A 13,661-nucleotide genomic window follows, 5' to 3' on the forward strand; every position below is an offset into this window, starting at 1 on the left:
GTTCGCTGAACTCCACTGGTCTTCTTGAACTTGGGCCCTCTCCTCAGCAGGGCTTGAATAGGCCCATAGGCTCTGCTAGGCAACTAGAGATTGGCTCCTTTTCAACGGAGTTAAAAACATAAGTAGTAGTATCTTCAAATACCACCCACTTGTGAATGCAATATGATACATCACTTGTAGCAGATCATTATTTTATTCCTCATGTAAGAAAGGAGAGGGATGATCACAGATCTTCACAATGTTGACATCTTAAATTATCATCACTGGACATCTGAGTTAACACCTCACTGAGATGAATGGGGCAGTTCAAATATCTGAGCTATTGTTACAGACTCTGTGCAGACTTGGATGGTCTTATTTAGTTACACTTGTTTTATGTGTTTGAAATTTTCTTCGCAACCATAACAGTTAAAGAAGCAATTAAAACAAAAAAACAAAAAAAAAAAGAAAGAAAGAAAGCTGAGATTCTGTAAAACAAGACAGCAGCTTGAGAGAGGCACCAGTATGGTGTATGGGCATGTACGAGCTGTTTCCAAGCCCTGCATACAGAGATGTAGCTAATAATGAAATCTGTACATACATTTGCTGTTCTTTCCACGGGGCCTGTGATATTATACAGCTTTCCCAAGAGATTACATGCCATTACACATAATGCGATCATTAACATTGTCAAAGCAGTCAAGACAGCTCTCCAGCAGTGCACTAATAAAGGCCTGATGAAGAATAAAAATGCCTGTCAAGTACAACCCAAGAAATGTTGCCTCCACATGTCTGCTTACATATGCTTGTGCTGAGGTCAGGGAGAAAGTAAGAAAAGTACTAGCAGTGCATAATGGAGGTTTAGAACAGTAATAATGCAGCTACATCCTGAGTTGCAAAGTAGCAAGCAAAGTGTTGACAACTGAGGCATGCGGGGGATGATGTTACTGCTGGGTCTACTATGTGCTGATGAGGGATGTCATCAAGTTTGCAAAAGAAATACCTTGCTCACCACAGCTATGCTGGATAATGCATGAAGATGGTGAGATGCAGGATCATGTTTTTGGAAGCACTATTCATTTAGGATCCAACTTGTTTGCTTCTGGGAGCGGTTTCAGTGCCTAATGAAGGCACAACGGGATTATGTGATCCTTTATAATGGTCAAGTTGGCTGAGTGAACTCCTACTGCCTGTCTAACAAGGAATGCCAGCAAGACACAGTGCTTATTGATAGTTGGGAAAATAACATTTGTGGACAGGAAAAACATGAGGGACAGGGAATGGCATCTTTTGGCTCATTCTTTCGCCATCCCTGAAAGTGTTGGGTGCTGGTCAGTGTTTCTTCCAAGAATCGAAACTAACTAATGCCCAAGGTGGGAAAGTGCAAGGAAAGAGGATAGTGTTGTTAGTTGTTTTTATATGCGTATACAGCACCTAGCAAAATGGGGCTTCAACTGTAGTGGGTCCTCTGAGCTCTATCCTACTACAACGACGAAATAACAATAGCAACAGGCCGAGTAAATGGGGGGAAACCAGGAAGATAGGGCAGAGTGCAGTTTGGAAACAGAATGTGTTTGGTGAGAGGGGGACAAAAGGCAATGGCTGGGTGGGAGGATCCCCTCAGGGAACAGATCAGAAGACTTTTATTGTTTTACAAGTTACAAACCAGGAAAGGAACTTGTACAGCTCCCAGTCCCCACCCCCAGCACCCACCTCACCCACACAGGGCAGCCGGGCAGCACACATACACACACTCATACGCCAGAGGAGGGCCGCACGGCATGCTGGGAGTTGTAGTCCTTCTGCCTCCACCGCCCCCGCTCTTTCCCTCACCCCCCCCAAGCGGCGGGCGGCGCGGAGGGGTGGGGGCGGGACTACAGCTCCCAGAGGGCCGAGGCCCTTCCCCTCAGCGCCGGCCGGGCATTGGTGGCGGGGGTCCCTTCCTCTCTCGGGTCTCCGCGGCTGATTGGCCCTGGAGCCTGGTGGCAGGCAGGCAGCCGGCAGAGGGGGGTGGCTGGCTGCCGCCTGGGGCTGACTGGAGGCGCTGCGGGCTCGCGGGCATCGGTCTGCGGCGCGCGCGCGGGGCAGGGGGGCTGCAGAAGGAGCCGGCGGGAGAAGCGGGGAGACAGGCGCGCCCCGGCCCGGCGGGCAGCAGCCGGTGCCTGGCGAGGAGCGAGCGGCGGGGCGAGCCCTGCCCCTGCCGGGCTTGGAGGCAGCGGCAGCGGCAGCGGCAGCAGCAGCAGCGGGGGCCGGGCTCCCTTCCTCGGCCCCAGGAGGCGTGAGCGGCTGGGGAGGGGCTCGGTGTCCCCTTGGCACCGGCAGCCGCTGGGATTTCCCCCGCCCGCCGAAGATGAAGAGGTGGCTGCTGCCGCTGCTGGGTCTGGCTGCCTGGGCCAAGCCCGGCTAAGAAGGGCGCAGCCGGAGGCGGCGGAAGGGAAGGGAAGGGAAGGGAGCGGTGCCCACGCCGCGCCGTGCGCAGGGCACCTCTCTCACCTGGGGCTTGGCAACCAACCGCGGCAGCTGCCGGGCGTCGCTCGCTTGGCCGGGCGGGTGTGACTGAGCCGGAGGCGGCAGGATGCGGGGTGTGGGACCCGCCAGCAGCCCCTCTGCCCTGCGAGCAGGAGCCGCCCGTCTCCCCTCCGCCTCTGACTGAGCTGTTGCTGCTTGAGAGGGAGTGGGGGAAGGTGGCGGGTAGGGTGAGGCTTCGTGTGGAGAAGAGGATGGGGAGGAAGAGCCCTGGGCGGAGAGAAATTGCCTACACGCAGCGAGTCCTGTTTTGTTAAGGAGTCAAGGACTGTTACGTGGGGTTGATCCGGAGCAACGGCGTGAGGAGGCGGTGGGGACCTGTTGTCTGGAAGGAGTGGACTTTGGGTTTGGAAACGGCCACCCACACACACCTCCAGACGCTGACACCGCCCACTGCCCAAAAGAGAGGGGGTGAGGAGGAGAGATTTCTCTTTTTCTGTTGTGTATGGAAAGGATGAGGACTGGCTCCAACGGTGTCCATTTCTGTCAAGGACAGGCACTGACTCTGCTTCCTCCCTGCTTAAACACTTTTCGGTTTTATGAAGACAGCAAATAGAAAATAATAAATATTCACCGCCTCAGACCAACAAATAGTCATCTCCTCAGATGAACTGGAAGAAACAGCAGCAAAGCAGCCCCTTCATATTGAATTACAGCATCGGGAGGAAGAAATCCCACTCAGGGTGTTTCTCAAAAGCTGGAGTTGCAGCTGGGTTTCTGTGTGCTTGCCTTGTGTGGTCTCATTTTGAAGGGGTGGGGAGGATTTTCTCTTAGGAATATACATTTTTCTTTTTGTGGTAAAACCTGCTGCCTGAAGGAGTATTATAACAAATCTCTGTGAATGGGAGAGACTCAAGTGTTGAACCTCTTTTTACCCAAAATTTTAATTTTAAAGGCAACCACTTCATTCAAGACAAACGCTGTTTAAGTTTTGTGGTCAACCAGTCTATTTTGCAACTTTTTTCTGATTCCTGTTTTGTGATAAATTGCTCTGATAACCATAAAAGACTATTTTAAATGGGTTCGTAGTTGTGGTGGAGAGCAAAGGAATACCTTGGAAGTGTTTCTAGTATGACAGCTTTGGTTTCTCAAGAGTTAATCAAGGCTTGCCTGATACATTTACCACCATTCTGGTAACAGACTTGCTGGTTTTTGTTATTGGGACTAGTGGGAAGGATTATCCTGGTCACAAGAACATCTTTGTTTTGGGGGGGGGGTTCCCCCATTGCACTCCCTTGATGACTCCTGGAGGTGGTGGTGGGCCCATGAAAGACTGTGAGTACAGCCAGATCAGCACGCACAGCTCCTCCTCTCCCATGGAGTCTCCCCATAAGAAAAAGAAAGCAGCTCCCAAGAGAAAATGGGAGGTTTTCCCTGGAAGAAACAAGTTCTTTTGCAACGGAAGGATCATGATGGCCCGGCAGACTGGAGTCTTCTACCTGACTCTGGTTCTCATCTTGGTCACCAGTGGACTCTTCTTTGCGTTTGAGTAAGTAACGTTAAAGCCTTCCTCCACTTTCCTACCTTCTTACTGCATGTATTAAATCTTCTGGAAGAAAACTGTACAGTACTGCTGAATACAGTACTGCTGAATTCATCTTGTGTCATAGAGAACATTTGAATGAATTCAGATGATGTAGGTTTGTATAATTGAGAGAAAATTCAATGTGATAGACATCAAGGGACACATCCCTATTAATGAACATTCTTGGTAATGGGTTGGATAATCAAGATTGAACTGTAGTTGTTTTCAAAAAGTAATTATTCTGGTGTTTATGTATAAAGTAATGAGAATGCATAACAACAGGGGTTAGGATGTGCAGGAGCAGATTTGTCTATCTGTTAATTTCTCAAGAATCAGAATTGACAGATGCAAATATACCATCCAGTTTGTCAGAGTTGAGCACCAGAAAGGGACCCTTCCTTTCACTGAACTATTTAGTTAGAATTAATTTTTGTAACTCTTATGAAGTTAGTCATAACAACTATTAGACTATCTGTCCTCCATGTTTAAAGGGTCCAAACATGTTTCGAAACATGCCACCCATGTTTCAGTGACAAATTCATATGTAATTTAGCATTCTGTCAACATCTAGTTGAGTACATTTTCTTTTTGTTCTGTATCAGTGTTTTCATGAGCTTCATCTGTGATTCACAATATCTTGTTTTACTGAGATTTTTGTAAACTGCTTTCACATCAATTCTTAAAGCCTAATTCTCCTTTACAATGATGTAAATGACTATGCTAAATGCAGGGCCAACTGAGTGCAAAATATTATCAAATCATTAGGTACTACATTTTTTGCTGTTTGCAAGGGTGAAATTGACTGTACAAGATGCACTGTACAAGACAGTGGAGAATTGGACACTTGAGACTGGTCTACATACTTTTAGTTTTAAAAAAAAACAACTTTACTATTTCAGTTAGGGATGTGATTCTCTTTTTACTGGAATAATTAAATCAGTGCAACTCCCTTAAAGTGGACACAGTTCCATCAGTATAACTTTTTTTCTATATTTCTGGGAATAAGCTACATCCATATAAGTTATATGACATAACTACATTCACGTTTGGGGGTTGTACTGCTTCAGTTGTATTGGTTTCAAACCAGTATTGGTGCAAAAACTGTGTGTAGACTAATCTTTGGTCTGTGGCAAAAACAAATCTCTTCCAGAAACAGGCACAGACTCCTGGCCCTCTAGTTTCATAGGAACAATTTCCTTATATGCAAACTTAGCTATTATTTCTAGAAATCATATTCTACAGCTTGTAATGTGGTTTGAGTCACACAGTGCATATTGCTGCTTACCATCTTCAGGAAGCTCAGTAGTGGCATTGATAGTCTCTGAGTTGGACCAGTTAAATGCAGAAATCCTAATTTATTGGTAGCATTTAGGAAGATAAATTAAGCAAGTAATCAGAATGTATATGTACTAAACTCTGAAAGATTTTGTTTGTTTGTAAACTTCACCTGGAATAAATTGAAAATATTACTTTTCAGAGTGAGCTATTTACTGTTAATCTTATTGTAGAGATTGTGAAACTTGTTGAACCTCTCTGATTAGCTGAGATAACATGGTCAACATAGCATCCGACAAAGTGGGTTTCTGCCCACGAAAGCTTATGCCCAAATAAATTTGTTAGTCTTTAAGGTGCCACAGGACTCTCGCTGTTACGGTCAACTATGGTAATCTGTCCACCAGTGATGATAATTGCATATGTTTCCTCTTCCAGTTTTAAGCAGATATTAGGAATGTCTCCTTTCAGTACAACTGAATAGTAACTGACTTTGTTGAAGGTATCTGGATACATCTGGGCTTCAAGAAAAAAACCCTTGGCATCGAGTCTCAGAGCCCAAGTCAACTGAGATGGGCTCACACGGATTGCACTATGAGGCTAAGAATAGACCTTCCCTCTTGGATTGTAGCCCAGGCTTTGAAATCTGGTGAGGGTAGAGAGTCCCAGAGCCCAGGCTCCAGCCTGAGTGGGAATGTCTATGATGATGTTTTTAGCTGTGTATTATGAGTGTGGCAGTTGCCTTGGGCTCTGAAATTTGCTGTCATGGTGTGTGTTGTGTGTGGGGTTTTTTTTTTTTTTTTTTTTTTTTTTGGCAGTTTAGTCATATCCGATTAGATCCAGATTCTGCAAGCTGCCCCACGTGGGCAGACCCTTGGGTCTGTGTGAAGCCTCCTTGAGTATATCTGTTTTGCATTGTAAACCTGGGTCTGTGGAACCCAGACTTGTGGAGTTGATTTTCTAAGCCCGTGCTTGGGTGTCCACACTGTATTGTAAACCTCGGTTGGCAGACTTCGGTCTCTCAACTATGTTGACAAGTCCATACTGTACTCAGATCTTTGGACTCAGGTCTGCAGCTTGAGCTGTGTCCATAGTGGAAGATGACAGGGCTTGGACCCAAGTCACAGCAGAGCTCAGGCTTTGACTTACCCTCCTAGCAGGATCTTGGACCTGGTTCTTGAGTGCTTTCTGACCCATGTCAGGCTGATTTGTGTGTGGATGGAAGGGAGTCTTGGACTCAAACTGGAGTCGGAGCCTTCGCTTAATGTGAAATATAGGCATACCCAATGACTTCAGTAGGACTTGCATGCACAGACTGGTCCCACAAAAAGCAGCTTGGAAGTTCGGGATCCAAGTTCTTACATTTTTATACTGAAATACAAATGATAGCTTGACAGGAAGTTTAACTTTCACTTAAAGCAATTCGACCCTCTAAGGAAACATTTTGTGTTGAAATGATCTTGGTTGCACAGTTGAGAACAGTTAAGGTAGGACCAGCTGCTAGCCCTTCAAATTATCCTGAATTCCTATCTATGATTTAGTTTACTGGACTTATAGAAAACCCCCTTAAGTGATCTGAATCGTATCCATCAGCCCGTATGCTATGTGAGTGTGACCGCATTTAAACGGTACTGAAGATTAAATTTAAAACTATCTAAACTTCATCTAGTTGTTGTTTAAGTGCTACTGCCGCTGGAAATTTTGAAACTAGGAAATAGTTTTGTGACTTTTGTGGCTGCAATATGTCTGTGTGTTCACATATTGTGTTTCTGAGTAATTCTTGTATTACTTGCACTCTTCCTTTCCCCTTTAAATGGAATGCCTGACAAACTGTGAACAAAATTCAGTAAATGAATTTAAGAAACAACTTGCTTCAAGAGCAGAGCTGCAAAATGTTCTCTCTAATAGATGTTACTATTGTGTGTTAGTTTTTGTTCTGACGCAGAAAAATGCATGCAGTGTCATCTGAAGCATCGTTTAATACCAGCGTGCATAGCTAATGCTCAGTATATTTGTGGGGTATTTGGGTTATACAAGGAGGAGGATATTTTAGAAATTGATTCCCCATTGAAAATTTTGTTTTGGAACAGTTTCTAAATTGAGGGTAATTTTCTCTCACTTGAAGTTGCTGCAAGTGATTATCTTTTCCTTATAAGAAATACTTGTTGCTTATATGTCACTAGAGAACAGCATTGATTATTAAGAAAACAAGCATTTTAGTTTAGCCACATCAATTTCCCAAATACACTAATAATTTTAGACTGTGTACAAAAACAGATGATGACAATAGAAATACAACAGTTTAGGAACAGGATTTTTATTATCCCTTCTGGGTCCATGAATCCCATTAGTGTTAATAGGAGTTGTGTACAGAATTGGGTACACACATCTTAACTGAGTTTAGGAAGGGAACCATTAATCTCCAATTTTGATATTGCTTTTTCTTTTTGCTGCAGGAAGGAGGAAGATATCTTTGTCCTCAAACTGGAAGGTTGGGGCTAATCATTGAAATTGTTCAATTGCTGTACCCCAGTTGAAAGAAAGGGGTGGGGAAGAGGTGGCTTTTGGTTTTGTAGCTTATATATCACCTTAACATGGACATTTGTCCCTCGTCCCTTTGACTTCTTCTGTTCCTTTTCATGTGTTACAGTACTAGATTCCTTTTCCTTTTCTCCTAATTTTTTCCTACTACCCCCATTATTTGGAACAGACTTTCTTCCTCACTGATTCTCTTTAGATTTCTTTCCAGAAGAGCAATAGCTTCTTAAAACAATCAACATTTTTCATCTTTATTGTTATAGTTTGTTATTGCTGTCCAACTATCTTTCTGACCTGCATGTACCTACACTGCCACACTTCCTAGCCATGCTTTTCCCTCCCTCATTTGCCCTGGCATCCTGCTTTCATCTCCCTCATCCTGTTCACTTCCATCAGTTTTGCTCCAATGACATCTCTTCTGTTCCTTACCATTTCACTTTCCTCTCTTCAACAGGCCCAAATGCACAAAAAATTTATAAACAGATTGTTTTTAAGCAATTAAAATATTTACAGAAAACTCCAAACTAAAAAACTTCACGGTGCATACATAAACTGTTGTAGACATGTGGTCTTGTTGTTGTAAGCTGCCTTTTCCCTGCCCTTCTGTTTGGATATAACATGGTACTGCAAGCCATCTTGGGTCCGAATCTTGGAAGTGGTTCTATGCAGGTGGGCATTTGTGTCCATGCAGTTTCCTATTGTTTTCAGCAGAGATTCATGCAGGGTTGAAGGATTTGCCTGCATGGAGCAGTTTTCAAGATTGGAGCCCGAGTTTGTAAATTCTTTGGAGCCCAAAGAATGTTGGCCCAAACTTTCAAAAATGACAAATGATTTTGGGTGCCTAGCTTGACATTTTAAAGGTGTCTGGTTTTCAGAAGACAGTACTCAACATCTTCCAAAAGTGTCAAGGTGGGCATCTAGAGTCATTTGTCCCTTATGTAAATTTGAGCCTATATCTTTTATTTGTCTGTAAAATCTTATGCAGGCTATTGATACAAGCTATTGGTTTCTGATTCTACACACTTTCCTATTCCCATTCATTCTTCCTGATAAATGGATTTTGCACTCTTTATTTTTCCCTTTGCCCTACTACATTTATATGTATTTCTAAAATTAATCAGTGCTCATGTAAAAGTATTGGCTTGATTCTCCTAGAAAACAAAGTATCCTATCTCAGAACAGATAAAGCCTGAGCCACGTTAGTGCAAATTTTCCTATGCTGCCCTGCCAATGCAGTCAAAGGGGTTGCACATCTTTAACTAAATTGGTTTGTTGCTGCAACTTAGTGCAGTTTAACACCTGTTGGTTTTAATGACTTACATGTACACATCCAGAGAAGAATAAACCCATCTACTTTGTACATGCTCTTGTTCAGTCAGAGGAGAGTAAGATATGCACCCTCCATCACAATAGGAAATAGCATCTTTGTTGTAAACTTATGCATACATTAGGCCTTGTCTAAACATGCTCAAGTTGCTGCTGTTTTAGAAACATAGTTTTTGTATCATTCTGATTAAACTAGTGCATATGTCATTGTGGACACACTTTAAATTGGGAAACAGTTATACATTGATTTTGTGTGTCCACAAGGGTTGCACAAGTTTGATATAAAAACCACATTTCAGTTAATCAAATGCAACTTGTATGTGTTAACAAGCCCCTACCTTCTAATTTGTATAGAAGCAGTTCTGTGTCTTCCCACTCTGAGCCCTACTGTGACTAGGAGAATTTTTCATGATTTATACCTTTTTGTATAGAATTTAGAGATTGTACAGGGAAAGTAGTAGTAAATACACCATATTGAAGTAGTATGACTCTTGCTACTGCAGCAAAACCTTGACGAATCAATACTCATGTTAGCAAGCTAAGTGATTTCACTGTGTAATCAACCATTGCTTTCGTTTTGTGACAAAATGATATTTTATGCTATTCAGGGTAATAGATTATTTTGTGTGAGATAGTGTAGCAATCAGTGAACTGATATGTCAGATTATCTGATAACTTTATCCTTCTTTTTTTAAAATGAGTTAAGTTGTTTACATTTTTAATTCCCAGACAATCCATGCACACACATGTAGTATTTTCATGCCTATTTGATTAGATTACTTAGCATTCTAGCTGTAATATAGGACAAATATTAACCTAGACTAAATTGGTTGGTGCTGGGGCTTTCGTCCTGTTTGGTTTTTTTTAGGCGTTGCTCCCCTTAGTGTTGCAGGGCCCAAGTTTCATTTTCAGAAATGACTTAGGCTCTTAAGAATTCACGAAGAAGAGCTCCGTGTAGATCAAAAGTTTGTCTTCTCACCAGCAGAAGTTGGTCCAATAAAATATATTACCTCACCCACCTTCTCTCTCTTAGGCTTTTAAATTGCTTTTGAAAATGAGAGTTAGGGGCTTTAGTCACGTAGGACTTACATCACTGAGCAGAGCAACGCCTAACTACTTTTACAACTCTGTGCCTTTGTCTTTTTATTTGTGTTGTAGCACACTTCTAGCTTTGTGATTAAAAAATCTGGAATTTATATCTGGAGAGAGGTGCACTGAAAAATTCATAAAAATTAATGTTCAGTAGATCTGCATAGCAATAATGTAAACTCCAAATCACAAATTGACTGTAAAACTACATCTGTGATACATACATTTATTTAATTGAAGATAAGCTTATTCTAAGCCTTGATGTGTTTTCTAAGTGATTACTTTATTAAAAGGATATCATAGTGTGCAGGCTACTTTGACCTTTTGTAGCAGTAGCTTGCATTCTATCCTTTTCTGGATTTTAAGCAGCTGCTTCTGTCTCTTCCTAATACCTGATCTAAAGATATTAAAGTGACAATGTGGTCAAAAATCAAATTTTACATAAAGATGTCAAATATTTTTAGGAGCAATGGAGATCAAATAAGTGTTTTTAAAACATATTTTTATCCCTGTATGGAATACTCCAACAACCTGATGTGGCTAATGCAGTGTTACAATACGATTCTTTCAGTGATACATTTCATAGTTCTAAACTGCTAACTGGAGTTCGTTCCCACTGATTGAAAGTAATTCTTCGTATTTCAAATAACAACATGACAAAATCAGATTTCCATCCCCCCAGGAGCAACGGTACAGCACTAATATTATATTAAGTCAATCAGTATTATTGACTGTGTGAAGATCACTAAATCACATTTTATTTAATAGTAAATGTTACCTGTGCTGACCTGACTTTAACTGTTAAGACTGGTAATAACATACAGCATGTAGCACTTCTCATCCTGAAGGTACCAACAGGTACTTTAGAGTAAATATTATGATACACAAATTGAAGGAATTACTTAACCCACCCATATGAAATGTAGTAGCTGCTTATAGGGATAATTATGAACTTAAATGAATTAAAATTAGCGTAGGATAACAATATATTTACTTTATGGCATGCGGCTAGTAAGAAAAAGGCCCCAATCAACAAATAAGAGAAGGCTGTGAGAATAATAATTATTACTCATTATTTGTAGTGTGGGACAGATGGGTGGTTCAAAAAGTAACTAATAAAATAAAGAGCTGTAGTAAAAAGATGACAAAAAAAAAAAAAACTTAAAAGAAACAAGCACAATCCTTTCCACTGTTCTGCTGGTAAGCAAGGCAGGGTGAGAAGATAGGGAGGAAAAGCCTTGGGAAGAAAGGAGGTTGTAAATCTTATCTGGATTAGGACTGGAAATAAGAGTGAATTATCTCAAATTGTTTTTTAGCTAAAGTCAGTAACTGGCAATGACATCACTTGTTTGTTAAATGATATAAAAAGTAAACTCTTAAAATATCTAATAGCTAATATCTGCCTGACCACGGTGGAGCTGACTAACATGGTCCTAAGTACCCCTGGGTTTAACCTATTTGTAAGTATCTTGATCAAATGCTTATAAATATTTTTTTGTTGTTTGGATGTAGTAAATTGCTTATTATTTAGGCATGTTTAGAGCAATTGTATAAATACTGTTTGGTCTTTGGATTTAATAAAGGAATTTATGGTTAAATTAGTGTCATGGTAATACCCTGTGTAAATAATAATGACTCCAACACTGCATTAATAATGCATAGCAACATAATCAAATGCTATGATGTACTGGAGATGCGCTCAGAACTCCTTGTTAAAATTCTTCCATCAAATTGAAGACAGAGTAGAAATAATATTCCTGCCTGCGGTGGAATTTACTTCTCTAAATTCTGCTTTAAAACATCTGTGTCAGAGACAACTTATCCCTAGGGTTTATTTAAAAATAAAAACAAAAAAGCCCTTCTGAACTACACTTTCTGTACTTAGACTGTGCCACATTGCAACAAGTAATTACCTCTCTCCTAACCCTCTCAGCAATGTCTTTATCTTCTTCACCATCCCTACTTCATATTACCCAAGTTGAAAAATGGTAACTATCAATGAGTTCTGTATATTTTTGAGGCACTAAGTGTACTTAGTATGTTTTATTTTTGGGGGTCTTTCCTTGATTATGGGAGAGTTTTACATGGGTAAATGAATATATGTGTTCCCCTCATTTCTGCAAGCATGCACTCTAGAGATTATCACAGGCTATAGGGGAACTTCTTTGTTCTAACCCCTTCTTTAAAATATGGGCCACACTTTGCTGGCTTGGTGTACACTTATAATCTTTTGGATCATTCCTTGGATGCATTATAAGATACAAGGTCAAATGCCTTCATTTACTCTAAAGGTTCACCAATAGCGTACTCATGCACTCTGCCGCGGCATTTATTACTAGAACATGGACAATTACTTTGTCAAGGTCATTTTTAAGAGACAAGGTGGGGGTTTGGGATTATTCAGTGCAGACATGAACAATCTTTCCTAATAGAAGAATAAGAGAAAATAAGATTGCCTTTATTTCTGGGTCTCCTCTTTTTCCTCCTGTTCTCCCCAGAAGCTTAGCTGCTCTTTCAACATGTTTGCTTTTAACCCCATTTCTATAAAACTGGGAATAGTGAACAGTTCTCTTTGTAATGTTTGTTAAAATGGGTCACACAACTCACATTTAGATGGTGGCCCCCAAATTACTGTCAGAGTAAATAAATTGTTAGTTGGAGGGGGGCAAATTTAAATCATCCTTCTAGCTTTAGCCTCTTTGTCTGTTCCCGTTTTCCCTTCTCCAGCTGCATTTATGTTCCTTTCAGCCTCCTACTCTCCTCAGCTTTAATATAATGGATATAAGGATTTTTTTTATTTTCTTTGTGGAAAAAAATCCTAGCTCTGTATTCTTGGGAGTTGATGCATGGCTGCGACAACATCAGATACTATGGTGATGGGTACATGTTTTAAGAACCTTGAGAGAGAAATCTGTGTGGCTTTGGACAACTAGTGTACAAAAATCTTCAGAGTCAAATGTGAAAATGTTCTCGTTTATGCAGTCTCCTTTGCCTAGAGCCACCCCTCTCTTTTTTAGGTCTTTGTTCTATACCTGTCCATTTTAATGGTAGTATAGCATGACTTCTGTCATGAAAAATGTCTCCTTACTGATGAAGAGACTGAATCATTCTGACAGAGTGTTTGTCTGAAGTAGTTAACTGAAGAGACCAGACCTGAGTTTTTTCCACAGCATAAGTAACCATTGGCACTTACGCACCAATGTTAGAGAGAGAAATTTACACCTGCAGTTTTTGGATCACTCTTACAATTTTAGGGAATAAAAGAAACTTCTTGTTGCCTAAATAAATGACTGTTTGGTTTTTTTTTTTTTGCCTACAATGAACTGTAATAAAAAGTAAGTCCTAGACAACAAAAGCTGCATGTGAAACCATTGGTTCTCCAAAACTATAAGCAGCGTTCAAAATG

The 13,661-nt window shown here is 41.1% G+C and overlaps 1 protein-coding gene across 8 annotated transcripts in view; it reads left to right on the top strand.

Annotated features, from left to right (window-relative positions):
- The first annotated feature begins 1,954 nt into the window (after window positions 1–1,954).
- The window catches only part of ZDHHC14 (zinc finger DHHC-type palmitoyltransferase 14), a 219,287-nt gene continuing 207,580 nt past the window's right edge, over window positions 1,955–13,661 (top strand). For all 8 annotated transcript variants that reach the window (XR_010918667.1, XM_067542473.1, XM_067542472.1 and 5 more), the window contains exon 1: window positions 1,955–3,994. Coding sequence is in view for 7 of the 8 variants with exons in the window: in XM_067542473.1 (XP_067398574.1) it covers window positions 3,744–3,994 (251 nt within the window). In the remaining variant the exon portion in view is untranslated. The remainder of the gene's footprint in view (window positions 3,995–13,661) is intronic.

The sequence above is a fragment of the Emydura macquarii genome, unplaced genomic scaffold (genome assembly GCF_026122565.2).
Source record: "Emydura macquarii macquarii isolate MOO-44397 ecotype Brisbane River unplaced genomic scaffold, CSIRO-AGI_Emac_v2 contig_705, whole genome shotgun sequence".
NCBI classification, from domain to species: domain Eukaryota; kingdom Metazoa; phylum Chordata; order Testudines; family Chelidae; genus Emydura; species Emydura macquarii.